Source organism: Clupea harengus, chromosome 16 (assembly GCF_900700415.2).
Source record: "Clupea harengus chromosome 16, Ch_v2.0.2, whole genome shotgun sequence".
NCBI lineage: Eukaryota > Metazoa > Chordata > Actinopteri > Clupeiformes > Clupeidae > Clupea > Clupea harengus.
The window spans coordinates 8,551,160-8,569,966 of NC_045167.1; the positions used below are offsets into that span (position 1 = coordinate 8,551,160).

The 18,807-nt window shown below is 42.3% G+C and overlaps 2 protein-coding genes across 3 annotated transcripts; both read left to right on the forward strand.

Annotated features, from left to right (window-relative positions):
• The first annotated feature begins 6,915 nt into the window (after positions 1 to 6,915).
• Positions 6,916 to 10,730, forward strand: LOC122133600. 2 transcript variants are annotated; one of them, XM_042710115.1, is made up of 3 exons: positions 6,916 to 9,346; positions 9,624 to 10,310; positions 10,428 to 10,730. In XM_042710115.1, exon 1 carries the CDS (start codon positions 7,487 to 7,489, stop codon positions 8,624 to 8,626), a length of 1,140 nt encoding a protein of 379 aa, XP_042566049.1. In that variant the 5' UTR covers positions 6,916 to 7,486; the 3' UTR covers positions 8,627 to 9,346; positions 9,624 to 10,310; positions 10,428 to 10,730. The 2 variants fall into 2 exon arrangements, with proteins under 2 accessions (XP_042566049.1, XP_042566048.1); XM_042710114.1 differs by lacking the exon at positions 10,428 to 10,730 and having other exon boundaries at positions 9,624 to 10,392.
• A 2,559-nt stretch (positions 10,731 to 13,289) lies between these two features.
• On the forward strand, positions 13,290 to 17,980 carry LOC122133598. The gene is made up of 2 exons (XM_042710110.1): positions 13,290 to 16,566; positions 16,844 to 17,980. Exon 1 carries the CDS (start codon positions 14,704 to 14,706, stop codon positions 15,841 to 15,843), a length of 1,140 nt encoding a protein of 379 aa, XP_042566044.1. The 5' UTR covers positions 13,290 to 14,703; the 3' UTR covers positions 15,844 to 16,566; positions 16,844 to 17,980.
• Positions 17,981 to 18,807: the final 827 nt, after the last annotated feature.

Genomic DNA, 18,807 nt, shown 5'->3' on the forward strand with positions numbered 1-18,807 from the left:
CAATGTTAAAGTAATGTTTATGATGTGCAAAATCGTTAATCTCCAACAGATACAATATGTCTTGCATGCATGATACAAAATCTTCCTTCTTGTGTAGGTTTGATCTTTAATGTTCCGTCCAAAGTAAGCAACACAAAGATTTATTTCTACCTGTACTGTCCTCTACTGGAAAACCTCTTTGTGCCACATAAAGTCAAAGTCAAAGTGTTTTATTTGTCACATGCACCAAATAGCTTAGCGTCATCAGAGCAGTGAAATTCTTGTGACTTGGCAGGCAAAATCTACGCAGTAGAAGGGCATAAAAGATCAAAAATAAAAATATATAAGATATAACAGAGTAACAACAATTTAAATTTAAATGAAAGGCTAGCAGCAGTTTACAAGGCGTAGGAGTGGAGAATATTAAATAAAATAATATCAATATACGTGTAGTAAGTAAGGTAAGTGAGTTGTATCCTTCTGACACCCACACAATAAAGGATGGCTAAGAGCAGTACACTTAGGACACATTCCCATAGATGTGTCATGGTTCATATATTACAGTATTGTCCACAGACATTGCTCTGTGGAGGCCTTTATTTCTATTGCTGTGCAAAATGAGCAGAATATGTAGTTTTGGGAGAAGACTTTATTGATTCCTTGATAGAGAATTAAGAAGATTTGATGTCCATTTAAAGAAGTAAGAAAACAGGTTCGGAAATTAAGCTAGTTGTTATGGAGCCAACAATGTAGCCTCAAGGCCTGCTGTGTAGTCATCTGTGCTTCAGCTCCAGGAATATCCACTGGTCCTATGTCATCAGTGTGTGTGTGTGTGTGTGTGTGTGTGTCAATCCGATGTTGAGTATTTAGGGGGCTTTTGCACTTGCGGGCTGCAGAGAGAGATGACACACATCACAAATTTAAAAGCCATATGAACTTCACACTCGCTAACTGATGGAGATAATTTCCAAACACTGTTAATGACTTAAGAATATAATAATCAAGTGCCTTGTATTATTAATTCCTTGTATGAATCATGTGCTTATGAAAACAGAAACATGGCTTTTCTGTGTTTCTGTGTGTGTGTGTAACTTAGAATATTAGGTGCCACTTAGTCTGCATATGTACAAGAGCATGTTTAGACCAGAAGAGATAAGAAGGGTTGAACTGTGCTTCTTCCAACCTTGCAAAACTTCCATCCTTGCCTCGGACGTGAGAAATCCACCACGTGATTATCCCTGCTGAACGCTCAACTTCTGTCTATATAAACCTTGTGCGATGTGTTTATCATTGCTTCACTCATTCTAAAACCCATGTATTGTTGGAACAATTCTAATGCCCAACCCACATCACATCTCTTCCTAATAAGTTTGTAGGGCATGTTTTTGAATCATACTCTGTATTTTTAAATATCTCTCCTGTTTCAGACTCTTTTAGACTTGCTTTTAGATGTCTCTTTCTTCTTACAACCTTACTGTTCTGGGCATCTAATTCGAGTAATCAGTCACACAAAACAAAACAAAACAAAAAATCATTCGCTTTCTTGCCACCATTAACATTAGCTTTGCTCTGTTTGGTGCAACCAATAATGTAAAAACATTTTCAAATCAGTGTTACAATTTTCTTCTTGTTGTAGACATTTTAAACCACCTCTTATTGCTATTATCATGTGCGTCTTCTGCTTTTGACGCACTTTTTCCCATTTGTAAGTTATTTCATGTATTTCTCTTAATACCTCTAATAATAACTGCTCTTGAAACCTTTTAAATTACCTTTATCTTATTCTTCACACTAGGGTTAGTTATGTTTCTATTTTCAGACTCTCATAGTTTGTTTTTTCAGATCGCAATGCAGAGTCAACCCGAGCCCGACCAGAGGGCCCCCGTCTCACTCGTTTGGTGAGGAGGTTGAGGCCAGGGAATTTCCCTGGGGTGATCAGTCCCCTACTGGTTCTGGGTCAAGGCATCTCAGTAATGCGAAATCAGTCCTTTAATTACATAAATTATGACTATAATTATCTGTGTTTTACCCATTGTAAAAAGTTTGTCTCAATCCCACAGAAAAATAACACAGGAGTATCTCTGACTCTTGCAAATTCTTTCAGAAATATATCTAAAACAGTTAGTATCAACCCCACAGGTAACACAAGGTAAGGGGGAATGGATAGACCTTTAAGAGACTTCTCCGGAGTCGTCTAGAAATAGGTCTAGAGAGTTTGTACAGGCTTCCAGTGGCCAAGGGGATATATCTCTCATTTACCCCGAAGAGTTTGTACAGGCTTCCAGTGGCCAAGGGGATATATCTCTCATTTACCCCGAAGAGTTTGTACTGGCTTCCAGTGGCCAAGGGGATATATCTCTCATTTACCCCGAAGAGTTTGTACAGGCTTCCAGTGGCCAAGGGGATATATCTCTCATTTACCCCGAAGAGTTTGCGGAGGACCCCCTACCACGCAGGTTTATCTCTCATTTACAACCGAAGAGTTTGCGGAGGACCCCCTACCACGCAGGTTTATCTCTCATTTACAACCGAAGAGTTTGCGGAGGACCCCCTACCACGCAGGTTTATCTCTCATTTACAACCGAAGAGTTTGCGGAGGACCCCCTACCACGCAGGTTTATCTCTCATTTACAACCTTTTAACACAGCTAGCAAATTCGTTCAACACACGAGGCAAGCAGGAATATCTCTAACAACTTTGTAACCTCAAAGAATTCCTTCTCTACCCCGCGGAGAACAGGCAACACAGCCCCACTCGAAGACACGTGTACACAAAACCGAAACAAACAATAAACCAACAATATACTACCGTGCACTTACAACAAACAAACAATATACTCACAAACAGCTCGGAGTCCACACCCTACAGTCCAATTCTTTTCCTTCACTCTCGGCTCTCCCCGCTGGCAGGCCCTGGCCTCCTTCCAATTCAAGTTGGAGGTCTTTAGAAAAACAGAGTCTCATACTCCTCCGTATGGTTCAGGTCCTGATGATTAGCCCAGCGTGGAGAGCCGTTGAGGTTGTTGGAATCCCGGTCACGAGCCCCCAAATATGATAGGTGAAAATTCACCCTAGTTACCTCAGGACTCCGGAGCTGCATATAAGTATATTTATTAGACAGACAACAATTGCAATCGGGCTCACTCCCAGCACAAGGCTGAAAGTGAAGCAATGATAAACACATCGCACAAGGTTTATATAGACAGAAGTTGAGCGTTCAGCAGGGATAATCACGTGGTGGATTTCTCACGTCCGAGGCAAGGATGGAAGTTTTGCAAGGTTGGAAGAAGCACAGTTCGACCCTTCTTATCTCTTCTGGTCTAAACATGCTCTTGTACATATGCAGACTAAGTGGCACCTAATATTCTAAGTTACACACGCACACAGAAACACAGAAAAGCCATGTTTCTGTTTTCATAAGCACATGATTCATACAAGGAATTAATAATACAAGGCACTTGATTATTATATTCTTAAGTCATTAACAGTGTTTGGAAATTATCTCCATCAGTTAGCGAGTGTGAAGTTCATATGGCTTTTAAATTTGTGATGTGTGTCATCTCTCTCTGCAGCCCGCAAGTGCAAAAGCCCCCTAAATACTCAACATCGGATTGACACACACACACACGCACACACACACACTGATGACATAGGACCAGTGGATATTCCTGGAGCTGAAGCACAGATGACTACACAGCAGGCCTTGAGGCTACATTGTTGGCTCCATAACAACTAGCTTAATATCCGAACCTGTTTTCTTACTTCTTTAAATGGACATCAAATCTTCTTAATTCTCTATCAAGGAATCAATAAAGTCTTCTCCCAAAACTACATATTCTGCTCATTTTGCACAGCAATAGAAATAAAGGCCTCCACAGAGCAATGTCTGTGGACAATACTGTAATATATGAACCATGACACATCTATGGGAATGTGTCCTAAGTGTACTGCTCTTAGCCATCCTTTATTGTGTGGGTGTCAGAAGGATACAACTCACTTACCTTACTTACTACACGTATATTGATATTATTTTATTTAATATTCTCCACTCCTACGCCTTGTAAACTGCTGCTAGCCTTTCATTTAAATTTAAATTGTTGTTACTCTGTTATATCTTATATATTTTTATTTTTGATCTTTTATGCCCTTCTACTGCGTAGATTTTGCCTGCCAAGTCACAAGAATTTCACTGCTCTGATGACGCTAAGCTATTTGGTGCATGTGACAAATAAAACACTTTGACTTTGACTTTATGTGGCACAAAGAGGTTTTCCAGTAGAGGACAGTACAGGTAGAAAATAAATCTTTGTGTTGCTTACTTTGGACGGAACATTAAAGATCAAACCTACACAAGAAGGAAGATTTTGTATCATGCATGCAAGACATATTGTATCTGTTGGAGATTAACGATTTTGCACATCATAAACATTACTTTAACATTGAAACATTCAAATATGACTTTCAAGCCGCGCCTGCCCAAGATGACTCTTGTCCAGTAGAGGGCGCAATGGACCAGAAGTTCATAAATTGGAGCTGTGGCATAGTTTTTTCTCTCCTTCTCTTTCCTCTTGTATAAGTCTTTCTGTTTCCATCTTTTAGAAAAAGGGAAAGGAGTTGTTTGAATTATAACTTAATCATTATTGCAGAATAAATTCTTACACTGTAAAAATTAGTAAAGACTATTTTTCACACAAAAAACTTGAAACAGTAATTCAAGTTGGGGTCTTGAGACCTCGAAAAAGTACTTTTGTCACTGGGAACAATAATACTGGTATAGTAGGCTTGTTCCACAGTCTTACACACAATAACAAAAAGCCTATGGACAGGATCTGGCGCGTAACACAATAAAGAAAGCCAGAAGGAATGGACCCGTGCTGGGAAGTATTCCATGGAGACCAACTGTGATAGCAAAGAAGACAGTCTACTACAGCAGATGACTTGGATCCTCTCTAAGCCTGATTATTTCCAGAGTCGGTCTGTACAGGTATGAGGTTGTAGCCTACCACCCAACTCAGGTAACCTCCCTCACCACGGTTTACCACAGGACTCCAGGAGGTCTTCCAGAGCTCAGGAGGTGGGGGTCTTTCAGGCTTTAGAAATAAAGGTATGTTATGTCAACATAGGACTACTAAACAACTCAATTTGTGAAAACCATTGAACATATCCTCAAGGTGGAAGTAAGGCGTGCCGAAGGTCTTGTTGTCTTTGTTTGCTTTCCACTACTTTAGCCTAAGCCATGACATCAAACCTTATAGCAGAATTATATAAATCAATTTAAATATAGATAATAACTTCAATAACATTGAATAACTTGAATATTTAAAATATAAAGCAATATACAAGGCATATAGAATTATATTGCTAATATTACCTAACATTTTTGAATGGGTGGTTTAATATAAACAGACTGACTGATTGTAGTAGTATTGACTGAATGAAGGAATAGCAGAAGATTTTTTCTCCATCTCCACGGACTGGTACATGCAAAACCTCAGATGGTGACCTATATTATGTAAGGGATAATGTATAGTCCACCGGTCAGTTTCGTCCTGAGTTACACTGAATTGCCGTTACGTTAATTGAACAGACTATGATATGAAAGGTGTGAATTATAAGCACAAAACCCGTTGCCAATGGCAGCGATCATAATATTGTTGCAAAACAGACCTCCGAACTTTGGGGTGGCCAGTTCAAATCAGTGAAACTTTTTGCAACATTCTGAGAAGCCGTACAATACTGCCTGGCTGCCTGAATTGTCCGTATGTACACTACAGAGAAGGGTGTATTTTATTCGTAGCTCATTTTACATTTTAAAATGCTCGTAGTCGACCTGTTGGCAAGAACAATAAAATATACTCCTACCCTAATCCCTTATTTTTTAATTCATGAGTTTCGTTTTTATGTAGGGTATTTAATAGATTTTATGTTGAACTTTATCCAAAGTAAAATGTATTTTATTTTATTAAGCACATTTGAAAATAACTCACGTTGACCAAAGTGCTGTACAATTAAATCACAATAAAATATCAAATTAAATAGAAAACAGAAACTAAACAATTCAATCACAATACAATAGAAAATAAAATAGAAAAACAGAAACAAAACACTCAACTAAGCATCGATATACACAGAAAGCAAGTATACAAATTATCAACTCCGATCATGAGGATCCAAATGCTAAACAAAAGTGGGTTTTGAGCCTGGACTTGAAGGAGTCAATAGAGGGGGCTGATTTTATAGAGAGAGGGATGCTGTTTTATGATGAACTCAATTAGATTTACAGATTTTTGGATTTTGAGGTTTGGGCTACTGAGCCTAGCCCATGTAATGCCATTACAGTCTAAAAAGGTATGGGTTATAAGTAGGGTAGTCTATCAATACACTTGAAATGTAAAACTAAATAATCATCTCAGCCTTAAGCTGAATGACAGTCAGGAGAAGGACTTTTCTGGGACCGAAAGACATCAGTGATTTAGACAGAACGCAGAAAAGGTTGGAGGAATTTATTTTAACACACATAAACGATGTCTTGCTCCAAAATGTATTGAATGTCGAGTAGCGATGCCCTACATAATGCTGGTAGTAGGCTAGGACCTTTTCTTTGTTCCGTCGTTTATGTTGGGTGTTCAGTGTAGGCTAGGTTGCGTGCAAACCTTAAAGTGATTTAAGCTGACAATCGCCTATAAATATTTCTGAAACGAAGAGTTCGCATGATCGCATCAAAGGCTAATCTGCTATTTACTTCATAAAAGTGGAAAACAATCACGACATCCCGACTCTTAAAGGTGTTTTTTAAAAAAGGCGACAGAGCCTACTTTTATGAATTTAACAGATGCTTTTAATCAACAATAACAAAGAAACATATTATCAGTATGCAAACAAACCTGTGGCCATTAAGCATCCTGCTTTACCAGTTTACCCGCCGTAAAAAAAAAAAATGAAAAAAAGGTAATTAGGTCCGTAATCAATTTAATGTAACTACGCGATAACCTCCTCACACATTTACAACCTTTTTATGAACCTGCCAGTGTCATTGTCCTAGATCAGGTGGTAATGCATCTCCCTGGCGTTGCCACTGAATAAATACTCCACTATATTTCCTTCATTACAAATTCAACCCCATAGCCACATTGCCAAATAAAAGTACATTCGAGTTAAATCGCCTGGCACAACATAAGAAGAATCAGAAGAACAATAAAACTAACTATTAAATAAAAAAGCATAACATATTTTTAATTTTCGTAATTCACTGAAAATATGCAGGCCTATTTAAACACATCCCAGTGACAGGTGACTTTTCATGAAGGGAATGCTCTTGTTTAACTGTAACGACGCATTGATGGAAAACTATGTTAGTGGGTCTAACCCACTATTAGACGTACTACAACCTATTAGGTGCGGCAATAACGTCATAGACAAAAGATCCTCTTACGTCATAAATGGTAGCGCAGCATTTAACGCACGTACCTTGTTTGCATGCAGCACTTGAGATAAGTAAGTAAGCCAAGATGGGTGTGAGTGAGAACTCGCTCCCTGGTATCAAGGTCCCATGTCCACCCAGCGAGTCACGTCAGAAGGAACAATTAGGGAGACGCCGGCTGAACCGTCTGCAAGTGCAAGGAACTAGCTTCCCGCAGTTATCAGATAGAGGGCTAACACAGGCTGCTGCTGCTAAGGAGACCTCTGATGCTTGGAGGAGGGACAGAGTCACACACTATAACCAGAGCCCTGCAGAGGTACTCATCCTCCATTTACAGCCTCCAAGCCCAGACGCCGATTCCTTTTGGCCCAATATGGTTTGCCAGACTATGGAGGCTTCCCTGGCACCTGCTCAAGGCCAGCATCCTCCTGTGATGGCCAGTGATGACCTTCTCTTTGAGCCCACAGCACCCGCAAAAGAGGCTAGAAGCTCCAGATTTGAGACCATTGCCCAGCCTGGGGAGGTAGCATCAGAAGCCATCAGGAGAAGAGCCAGAGACCAGCAGCTTCCTGTCATCCCCACTCATGAGCTTTTCTTTGATCTGAAGTCGTCAGCAAAGGTCAAGAGCTCTACTGGGGTTCACTGGCCCGAAGGGATTGCCCAGGAAGCCGCAGCTAGAAGGGAACGACTTTTAAAGCGCCACAAAAGACCAATGGATGAGCTTCTCTGGGAGCCCAAGTCTCTAGCTGAGGAAACCAAGAGCTCAAGTTCCGCTGTGGTTAGCCAGGATGAAGAGATATGCCCAGCTTTAGAAGTCAGAGGATACAGAAGACCTCTGCCATCCTTTGAGGTAAAGGTGCCGTTCAATCCAAATAATTCCACCGTGAGTAACGGAACCAGAGAGTCAGTTAAGGAACCTTCTGTCAGGCGCAGAAACAGAAGAGTGGAACTGCTCCAGAGCACCATTGTTCAGCCTCTTTTCTTTGAGCCAAAACCTCCTGCAAAGGCAGAGACTTGCTCTAGTCTCCCAAAGGCTGAGGAGCCTATGAGGACAACCGCTGCTGTCAGAACCAGAGTCAGAGCCTTAAAGCCATGCCTGACCCTAACTGATGAAGCTCTTTACCAACCTGTCTTTATCCCCACTAGAGCGCGCCCTCTCAGGAACCTATGCAAGCTCCACGCGGAGACAGAACCAGCCAGCGGCACCAGAACCTCTTGGAGGTACTAGTCCCTGAGCTGAAGCCCCCAGCAAAGGCAACACACCCCCATTGCCCCCCCCCCCCTCCGTAGGCCAAGTTATGCAGAGGAATTGTGTCAGATCCGTGCGTTTGACTGACAGTGCTGCAAGTGCTGTGACGACCCGTGACGAAGCTTCCTTGCCCTGACCCGCCAACTGTCTCGGCGGCGACCCCTGTTGGAGCTGCGGGCGTAGATGCATGGCCGTGCCGATGTATGGACACTCTGCATGCCCCGCTCCCCCCTTACAGCGGCCCTGAGATGCGGGCCTAGGTGTGCCAGGCCGTCGGGCACCGCTGGTCTCCGACTCAGTCTCACGCTCAATGCGGAGTGCCCCAGGATCCTCATCCCTCCCCTGCCTGTCTCTAGCAGACCCCCAAGATGACAGCAGAAATGTCATCTTGGAGGAGGCCGCCCCTCTGGAGCAGGTCCCCTCTAGAGGCAGAAGAGGTCTCGGTCTCGGTCTCGGCAGCAACTGCATCACCCTGGATCTGCCAAGGCCCAACCCCTTCACCATGGAAACCCGACTCCCCGTTCGAGATCACCGCGTCTTCAAGCGGTGAGCTCCGGGGATGCCCCCCTTCAGTCGGTCCAGCGCGCCCCTATGTGGGAGAGTGACCTCTCACCTTTGCACCCTGTGAGACCTGCTTGCTGTTGTCAGGTGTGAGGGACTCTCCCACTGGGCTCCACAGCAGAGGGGCTGCAGCAAGAGGTAGAACACTGAGCAATTACAATTCCCCTAGAACAGTATGTTTGCAGTTTTCAGTATGGTCCTGTCAATCAAATATTATGCCCTACTTTTTAATACATCTTTTTAAAAGCACCTCTCCATAGTCCATAGTATGGTACAGTCCAGAGCATAGTGTTGGCTAGTTCATATTTATAGTCCCTTATTATTTCTATTTTATAATATTGCTTAGTGTTGTATGACAGCTCTTGGCTGTCATGTTGCAGTGTTTGAGTTTCCATTCTGTCCTGTTCACCTCTAGCACAGACCCAGCTATTATGGACTGTGAAGCCGACTGAAGAACTTAAAGGAGAGAAGTGTGTGTCTGAGGGGGTCGGGAGAAGGACAGGTGAGACTCAGCACATCATCTCCAAGGGCAACATGGCACACAGCAGCAGACTCTGGAACTTTTCAGAGTCCTATGCTGCTTTCTGTGGTTGGAGCCTGGCTGATACTCACTTAGTCAGTACTATGTCATCATGATCTGCTGTGGGATGTAGAGTGTCTGTTTGTGATTGTAACGTGTGTGTGTGTGTGATATGATCTCTTAACAGCTCCTACCCCTTTCACTCACCATCGGAATGACACACACAAACTCAGACACAAGTTAAGGCGTTGGTGTGTGACGTACTGATAAGGGATGGCAAGAGTGTGAGACAGTGGGGGTAAGGAGACGCCCAGGTAATGGTCTCTAATTGATGAAGTGCCTTTCACAATTAGTATTGACCCAAATGTTAAAAAGGTTTAACTATGATCTTTTATTTACATTTATAACGTGTATGTAATGTGTGTAATGTATCTGTGTGTGATCAACTCCACCCCCGATTACTCACCATCTCACACACACACATCAAAATAGAGCCCAGCGATCTCTGAAGAATCATAGAGGAATGATGATGACAACATAAGACGTGTGTGTGTGTGACTTAGCGGATTTGGAAAAGCTCAGGTGATCTTTTAGCTGCTGTTTTAGGTGTGTTCCGGAGGACTTATGAATTGTAATAATGGAATTTGGAGAAAACTAATGCAAACTGTGTGTGTGTGTGTGTATGATCTCCTACCGCAGAAAGGTGGATGGAGGAGGAAGACGATTCCTACAGGAGTGTGTGTCAGAGGGGGTTTACAGTAAAACAGGTGAGACACATCTGTACACTCATACACACCACATGATGTCACTTCCTCAAGTATGGAGTTTAAAGGTGATCAGCTTTTCTATCCAGAGTGTGGAAGTGTGTAACGTGAAGTTTGTAGAGTTGAATAGAGTAGTCTGTAGAGTTGAGTATAGTAGTCTGTAAAGTTCAGTAGAGTAGTCTGTAGAACATGTAGTGTTAGCGAGTGTGAAGTTTATATGGCTTTTAAGTTTGTGATGTGTGTCATCTCTCTCTGCAGCCCACAAGTGCAAAAGCCCCCTAAATACTCAACATCGGATTGACACACACACACACACACACACACACACACACACACACACACACTGATGACATAGGACCAGTGGATATTCCTGGAGCTGAAGCACAGATGACTACACAGCAGGCCTTGAGGCTACATTGTTGGCTCCATAACAACTAGCTTAATTTCCGAACCTGTTTTCTTACTTCTTTAAATGGACATCAAATCTTCTTAATTCTCTATCAAGGAATCAATAAAGTCTTCTCCCAAAACTACATATTCTGCTCATTTTGCACAGCAATAGAAATAAAGGCCTCCACAGAGCAATGTCTGTGGACAATACTGTAATATATGAACCATGACACATCTATGGGAATGTGTCCTAAGTGTACTGCTCTTAGCCATCCTTTATTGTGTGGGTGTCAGAAGGATACAACTCACTTACCTTACTTACTACACGTATATTGATATTATTTTATTTAATATTCTCCACTCCTACGCCTTGTAAACTGCTGCTAGCCTTTCATTTAAATTTAAATTGTTGTTACTCTGTTATATCTTATATATTTTTATTTTTGATCTTTTATGCCCTTCTACTGCGTAGATTTTGCCTGCCAAGTCACAAGAATTTCACTGCTCTGATGACGCTAAGCTATTTGGTGCATGTGACAAATAAAACACTTTGACTTTGACTTTATGTGGCACAAAGAGGTTTTCCAGTAGAGGACAGTACAGGTAGAAAATAAATCTTTGTGTTGCTTACTTTGGACGGAACATTAAAGATCAAACCTACACAAGAAGGAAGATTTTGTATCATGCATGCAAGACATATTGTATCTGTTGGAGATTAACGATTTTGCACATCATAAACATTACTTTAACATTGAAACATTCAAATATGACTTTCAAGCCGCGCCTGCCCAAGATGACTCTTGTCCAGTAGAGGGCGCAATGGACCAGAAGTTCATAAATTGGAGCTGTGGCATAGTTTTTTTCTCTCCTTCTCTTTCCTCTTGTATAAGTCTTTCTGTTTCCATCTTTTAGAAAAAGGGAAAGGAGTTGTTTGAATTATAACTTAATCATTATTGCAGAATAAATTCTTACACTGTAAAAATTAGTAAAGACTATTTTTCACACAAAAACTTGAAACAGTAATTCAAGTTGGGGTCTTGAGACCTCGAAAAAGTACTTTTGTCACTGGGAACAATAATACTGGTATAGTAGGCTTGTTCCACAGTCTTACACACAATAACAAAAAGCCTATGGACAGGATCTGGCGCGTAACACAATAAAGAAAGCCAGAAGGAATGGACCCGTGCTGGGAAGTATTCCATGGAGACCAACTGTGATAGCAAAGAAGACAGTCTACTACAGCAGATGACTTGGATCCTCTCTAAGCCTGATTATTTCCAGAGTCGGTCTGTACAGGTATGAGGTTGTAGCCTACCACCCAACTCAGGTAACCTCCCTCACCACGGTTTACCACAGGACTCCAGGAGGTCTTCCAGAGCTCAGGAGGTGGGGGTCTTTCAGGCTTTAGAAATAAAGGTATGTTATGTCAACATAGGACTACTAAACAACTCAATTTGTGAAAACCATTGAACATATCCTCAAGGTGGAAGTAAGGCGTGCCGAAGGTCTTGTTGTCTTTGTTTGCTTTCCACTACTTTAGCCTAAGCCATGACATCAAACCTTATAGCAGAATTATATAAATCAATTTAAATATAGATAATAACTTCAATAACATTGAATAACTTGAATATTTAAAATATAAAGCAATATACAAGGCATATAGAATTATATTGCTAATATTACCTAACATTTTTGAATGGGTGGTTTAATATAAACAGACTGACTGATTGTAGTAGTATTGACTGAATGAAGGAATAGCAGAAGATTTTTTCTCCATCTCCACGGACTGGTACATGCAAAACCTCAGATGGTGACCTATATTATGTAAGGGATAATGTATAGTCCACCGGTCAGTTTCGTCCTGAGTTACACTGAATTGCCGTTACGTTAATTGAACAGACTATGATATGAAAGGTGTGAATTATAAGCACAAAACCCGTTGCCAATGGCAGCGATCATAATATTGTTGCAAAACAGACCTCCGAACTTTGGGGTGGCCAGTTCAAATCAGTGAAACTTTTTGCAACATTCTGAGAAGCCGTACAATACTGCCTGGCTGCCTGAATTGTCCGTATGTACACTACAGAGAAGGGTGTATTTTATTCGTAGCTCATTTTACATTTTAAAATGCTCGTAGTCGACCTGTTGGCAAGAACAATAAAATATACTCCTACCCTAATCCCTTATTTTTTAATTCATGAGTTTCGTTTTTATGTAGGGTATTTAATAGATTTTATGTTGAACTTTATCCAAAGTAAAATGTATTTTATTTTATTAAGCACATTTGAAAATAACTCACGTTGACCAAAGTGCTGTACAATTAAATCACAATAAAATATCAAATTAAATAGAAAACAGAAACTAAACAATTCAATCACAATACAATAGAAAATAAAATAGAAAAACAGAAACAAAACACTCAACTAAGCATCGATATACACAGAAAGCAAGTATACAAATTATCAACTCCGATCATGAGGATCCAAATGCTAAACAAAAGTGGGTTTTGAGCCTGGACTTGAAGGAGTCAATAGAGGGGGCTGATTTTATAGAGAGAGGGATGCTGTTTTATGATGAACTCAATTAGATTTACAGATTTTTGGATTTTGAGGTTTGGGCTACTGAGCCTAGCCCATGTAATGCCATTACAGTCTAAAAAGGTATGGGTTATAAGTAGGGTAGTCTATCAATACACTTGAAATGTAAAACTAAATAATCATCTCAGCCTTAAGCTGAATGACAGTCAGGAGAAGGACTTTTCTGGGACCGAAAGACATCAGTGATTTAGACAGAACGCAGAAAAGGTTGGAGGAATTTATTTTAACACACATAAACGATGTCTTGCTCCAAAATATATTGAATGTCGAGTAGCGATGCCCTACATAATGCTGGTAGTAGGCTAGGACCTTTTCTTTGTTCCGTCGTTTATGTTGGGTGTTCAGTGTAGGCTAGGTTGTGTGCAAACCTTAAAGTGATTTAAGCTGACAATCGCCTATAAATATTTCTGAAACGAAGAGTTCGCATGATCGCATCAAAGGCTAATCTGCTATTTACTTCATAAAAGTGGAAAACAATCACGACATCCCGACTCTTAAAGGTGTTTTTTTTAAAAATGCGACAGAGCCTACTTTTATGAATTTAACAGATGCTTTTAATCAACAATAACAAAGAAACATATTATCAGTATGCAAACAAACCTGTGGCCATTAAGCATCCTGCTTTACCAGTTTACCCGCCGTAAAAAAAAAAAATGAAAAAAAGGTAATTAGGTCCGTAATCAATTTAATGTAACTACGCGATAACCTCCTCACACATTTACAACCTTTTTATGAACCTGCCAGTGTCATTGTCCTAGATCAGGTGGTAATGCATCTCCCTGGCGTTGCCACTGAATAAATACTCCACTATATTTCCTTCATTACAAATTCAACCCCATAGCCACATTGCCAAATAAAAGTACATTCGAGTTAAATCGCCTGGCACAACATAAGAAGAATCAGAAGAACAATAAAACTAACTATTAAATAAAAAAGCATAACATATTTTTAATTTTCGTAATTCACTGAAAATATGCAGGCCTATTTAAACACATCCCAGTGACAGGTGACTTTTCATGAAGGGAATGCTCTTGTTTAACTGTAACGACGCATTGATGGAAAACTATGTTAGTGGGTCTAACCCACTATTAGACGTACTACAACCTATTAGGTGCGGCAATAACGTCATAGACAAAAGATCCTCTTACGTCATAAATGGTAGCGCAGCATTTAACGCACGTACCTTGTTTGCATGCAGCACTTGAGATAAGTAAGTAAGCCAAGATGGGTGTGAGTGAGAACTCGCTCCCTGGTATCAAGGTCCCATGTCCACCCAGCGAGTCACGTCAGAAGGAACAATTAGGGAGACGCCGGCTGAACCGTCTGCAAGTGCAAGGAACTAGCTTCCCGCAGTTATCAGATAGAGGGCTAACACAGGCTGCTGCTGCTAAGGAGACCTCTGATGCTTGGAGGAGGGACAGAGTCACACACTATAACCAGAGCCCTGCAGAGGTACTCATCCTCCATTTACAGCCTCCAAGCCCAGACGCCGATTCCTTTTGGCCCAATATGGTTTGCCAGACTATGGAGGCTTCCCTGGCACCTGCTCAAGGCCAGCATCCTCCTGTGATGGCCAGTGATGACCTTCTCTTTGAGCCCACAGCACCCGCAAAAGAGGCTAGAAGCTCCAGATTTGAGACCATTGCCCAGCCTGGGGAGGTAGCATCAGAAGCCATCAGGAGAAGAGCCAGAGACCAGCAGCTTCCTGTCATCCCCACTCATGAGCTTTTCTTTGATCTGAAGTCGTCAGCAAAGGTCAAGAGCTCTACTGGGGTTCACTGGCCCGAAGGGATTGCCCAGGAAGCCGCAGCTAGAAGGGAACGACTTTTAAAGCGCCACAAAAGACCAATGGATGAGCTTCTCTGGGAGCCCAAGCCTCTAGCTGAGGAAACCAAGAGCTCAAGTTCCGCTCTGGTTAGCCAGGATGAAGAGATATCCCCAGCTTTAGAAGTCAGAGGATACAGAAGACCTCTGCCATCCTTTGAGGTAAAGGTGCCGTTCAATCCAAATAATTCCACCGTGAGTAACGGAACCAGAGAGTCAGTTAAGGAACCTTCTGTCAGGCGCAGAAACAGAAGAGTGGAACTGCTCCAGAGCACCATTGTTCAGCCTCTTTTCTTTGAGCCAAAACCTCCTGCAAAGGCAGAGACTTGCTCTAGTCTCCCAAAGGCTGAGGAGCCTATGAGGACAACCGCTGCTGTCAGAACCAGAGTCAGAGCCTTAAAGCCATGCCTGACCCTAACTGATGAAGCTCTTTACCAACCTGTCTTTATCCCCACTAGAGCGCGCCCTCTCAGGAACCTATGCAAGCTCCACGCGGAGACAGAACCAGCCAGCGGCACCAGAACCTCTTGGAGGTACTAGTCCCTGAGCTGAAGCCCCCAGCAAAGGCAACACACCCCCATTGCCCCCCCCCCCCCCCTCCGTAGGCCAAGTTATGCAGAGGAATTGTGTCAGATCCGTGCGTTTGACTGACAGTGCTGCAAGTGCTGTGACGACCCGTGACGAAGCTTCCTTGCCCTGACCCGCCAACTGTCTCGGCGGCGACCCCTGTTGGAGCTGCGGGCGTAGATGCATGGCCGTGCCGATGTATGGACACTCTGCATGCCCCGCTCCCCCCTTACAGCGGCCCTGAGATGCGGGCCTAGGTGTGCCAGGCCGTCGGGCACCGCTGGTCTCCGACTCAGTCTCACGCTCAATGCGGAGTGCCCCAGGATCCTCATCCCTCCCCTGCCTGTCTCTAGCAGACCCCCAAGATGACAGCAGAAATGTCATCTTGGAGGAGGCCGCCCCTCTGGAGCAGGTCCCCTCTAGAGGCAGAAGAGGTCTCGGTCTCGGTCTCGGCAGCAACTGCATCACCCTGGATCTGCCAAGGCCCAACCCCTTCACCATGGAAACCCGACTCCCCGTTCGAGATCACCGCGTCTTCAAGCGGTGAGCTCCGGGGATGCCCCCCTTCAGTCGGTCCAGCGCGCCCCTATGTGGGAGAGTGACCTCTCACCTTTGCACCCTGTGAGACCTGCTTGCTGTTGTCAGGTGTGAGGGACTCTCCCACTGGGCTCCACAGCAGAGGGGCTGCAGCAAGAGGTAGAACACTGAGCAATTACAATTCCCCTAGAACAGTATGTTTGCAGTTTTCAGTATGGTCCTGTCAATCAAATATTATGCCCTACTTTTTAATACATCTTTTTAAAAGCACCTCTCCATAGTCCATAGTATGGTACAGTCCAGAGCATAGTATTGGCTAGTTCATATTTATAGTCCCTTATTATTTCTATTTTATAATATTGCTTAGTGTTGTATGACAGCTCTTGGCTGTCATGTTGCAGTGTTTGAGTTTACATTCTGTCCTGTTCACCTCTAGCACAGACCCAGCTATTATGGACTGTGAAGCCGACTGAAGAACTTAAAGGAGAGAAGTGTGTGTCTGAGGGGGTCGGGAGAAGGACAGGTGAGACTCAGCACATCATCTCCAAGGGCAACATGGCACACAGCAGCAGACTCTGGAACTTTTCAGAGTCCTATGCTGCTTTCTGTGGTTGGAGCCTGGCTGATACTCACTTAGTCAGTACTATGTCATCATGATCTGCTGTGGGATGTAGAGTGTCTGTTTGTGATTGTAACGTGTGTGTGTGTGTGATATGATCTCTTAACAGCTCCTACCCCTTTCACTCACCATCGGAATGACACACACAAACTCAGACACAAGTTAAGGCGTTGGTGTGTGACGTACTGATAAGGGATGGCAAGAGTGTGAGACAGTGGGGGTAAGGAGACGCCCAGGTAATGGTCTCTAATTGATGAAGTGCCTTTCACAATTAGTATTGACCCAAATGTTAAAAAGGTTTAACTATGATCTTTTATTTACATTTATAACGTGTATGTAATGTGTGTAATGTATCTGTGTGTGATCAACTCCACCCCCGATTACTCACCATCTCACACACACACATCAAAATAGAGCCCAGCGATCTCTGAAGAATCATAGAGGAATGATGATGACAACATAAGACGTGTGTGTGTGTGACTTAGCGGATTTGGAAAAGCTCAGGTGATCTTTTAGCTGCTGTTTTAGGTGTGTTCCGGAGGACTTATGAATTGTAATAATGGAATTTGGAGAAAACTAATGCAAACTGTGTGTGTGTGTGTGTGTGTGTGTGTGTGTATGATCTCCTACCGCAGAAAGGTGGATGGAGGAGGAAGACGATTCCTACAGGAGTGTGTGTCAGAGGGGGTTTACAGTAAAACAGGTGAGACACATCTGTACACTCATACACACCACATGATGTCACTTCCTCAAGTATGGAGTTTAAAGGTGATCAGCTTTTCTATCCAGAGTGTGGAAGTGTGTAACGTGAAGTTTGTAGAGTTGAATAGAGTAGTCTGTAGAGTTGAGTATAGTAGTCTGTAAAGTTCAGTAGAGTAGTCTGTAGAACATGTAGTGTTAGCGAGTGTGAAGTTTATATGGCTTTTAAGTTTGTGATGTGTGTCATCTCTCTCTGCAGCCCACAAGTGCAAAAGCCCCCTAAATACTCAACATCGGATTGACACACACACACACACACACACACACACACACACACACACACACACACTGATGACATAGGACCAGTGGATATTCCTGGAGCTGAAGCACAGATGACTACACAGCAGGCCTTGAGGCTACATTGTTGGCTCCATAACAACTAGCTTAATTTCCGAACCTGTTTTCTTACTTCTTTAAATGGACATCAAATCTTCTTAATTCTCTATCAAGGAATCAATAAAGTCTTCTCCCAAAACTACATATTCTGCTCATTTTGCACAGCAATAGAAATAAAGGCCTCCACAGAGCAATGTCTGTGGACAATACTGTAATATATGAACCATGACACATCTATGGGAATGTGTCCTAAGTGTACTGCTCTTAGCCATCCTTTATTGTGTGGGTGTCAGAAGGATACAACTCACTTACCTTACTTACTACACGTATATTGATATTATTTTATTTAATATTCTCCACTCCTACGCCTTGTAAACTGCTGCTAGCCTTTCATTTAAATTTAAATTGTTGTTACTCTGTTATATCTTATATATTTTTATTTTTGATCTTTTATGCCCTTCTACTGCGTAGATTTTGCCTGCCAAGTCACAAGAATTTCACTGCTCTGATGACGCTAAGCTATTTGGTGCATGTGACAAATAAAACACTTTGACTTTGACTTTATGTGGCACAAAGAGGTTTTCCAGTAGAGGACAGTACAGGTAGAAAATAAATCTTTGTGTTGCTTACTTTGGACGGAACATTAAAGATCAAACCTACACAAGAAGGAAGATTTTGTATCATGC

What these genes read in the sequence shown, in the direction of transcription:
- LOC122133598 (XM_042710110.1), top strand. Translation starts at nt 14,704, where the DNA reads ATGGGTGTGAGTGAGAACTCGCTCCCTGGTATCAAGGTCCCATGTCCA.
- LOC122133600 (XM_042710115.1), top strand. Translation starts at nt 7,487, where the DNA reads ATGGGTGTGAGTGAGAACTCGCTCCCTGGTATCAAGGTCCCATGTCCA.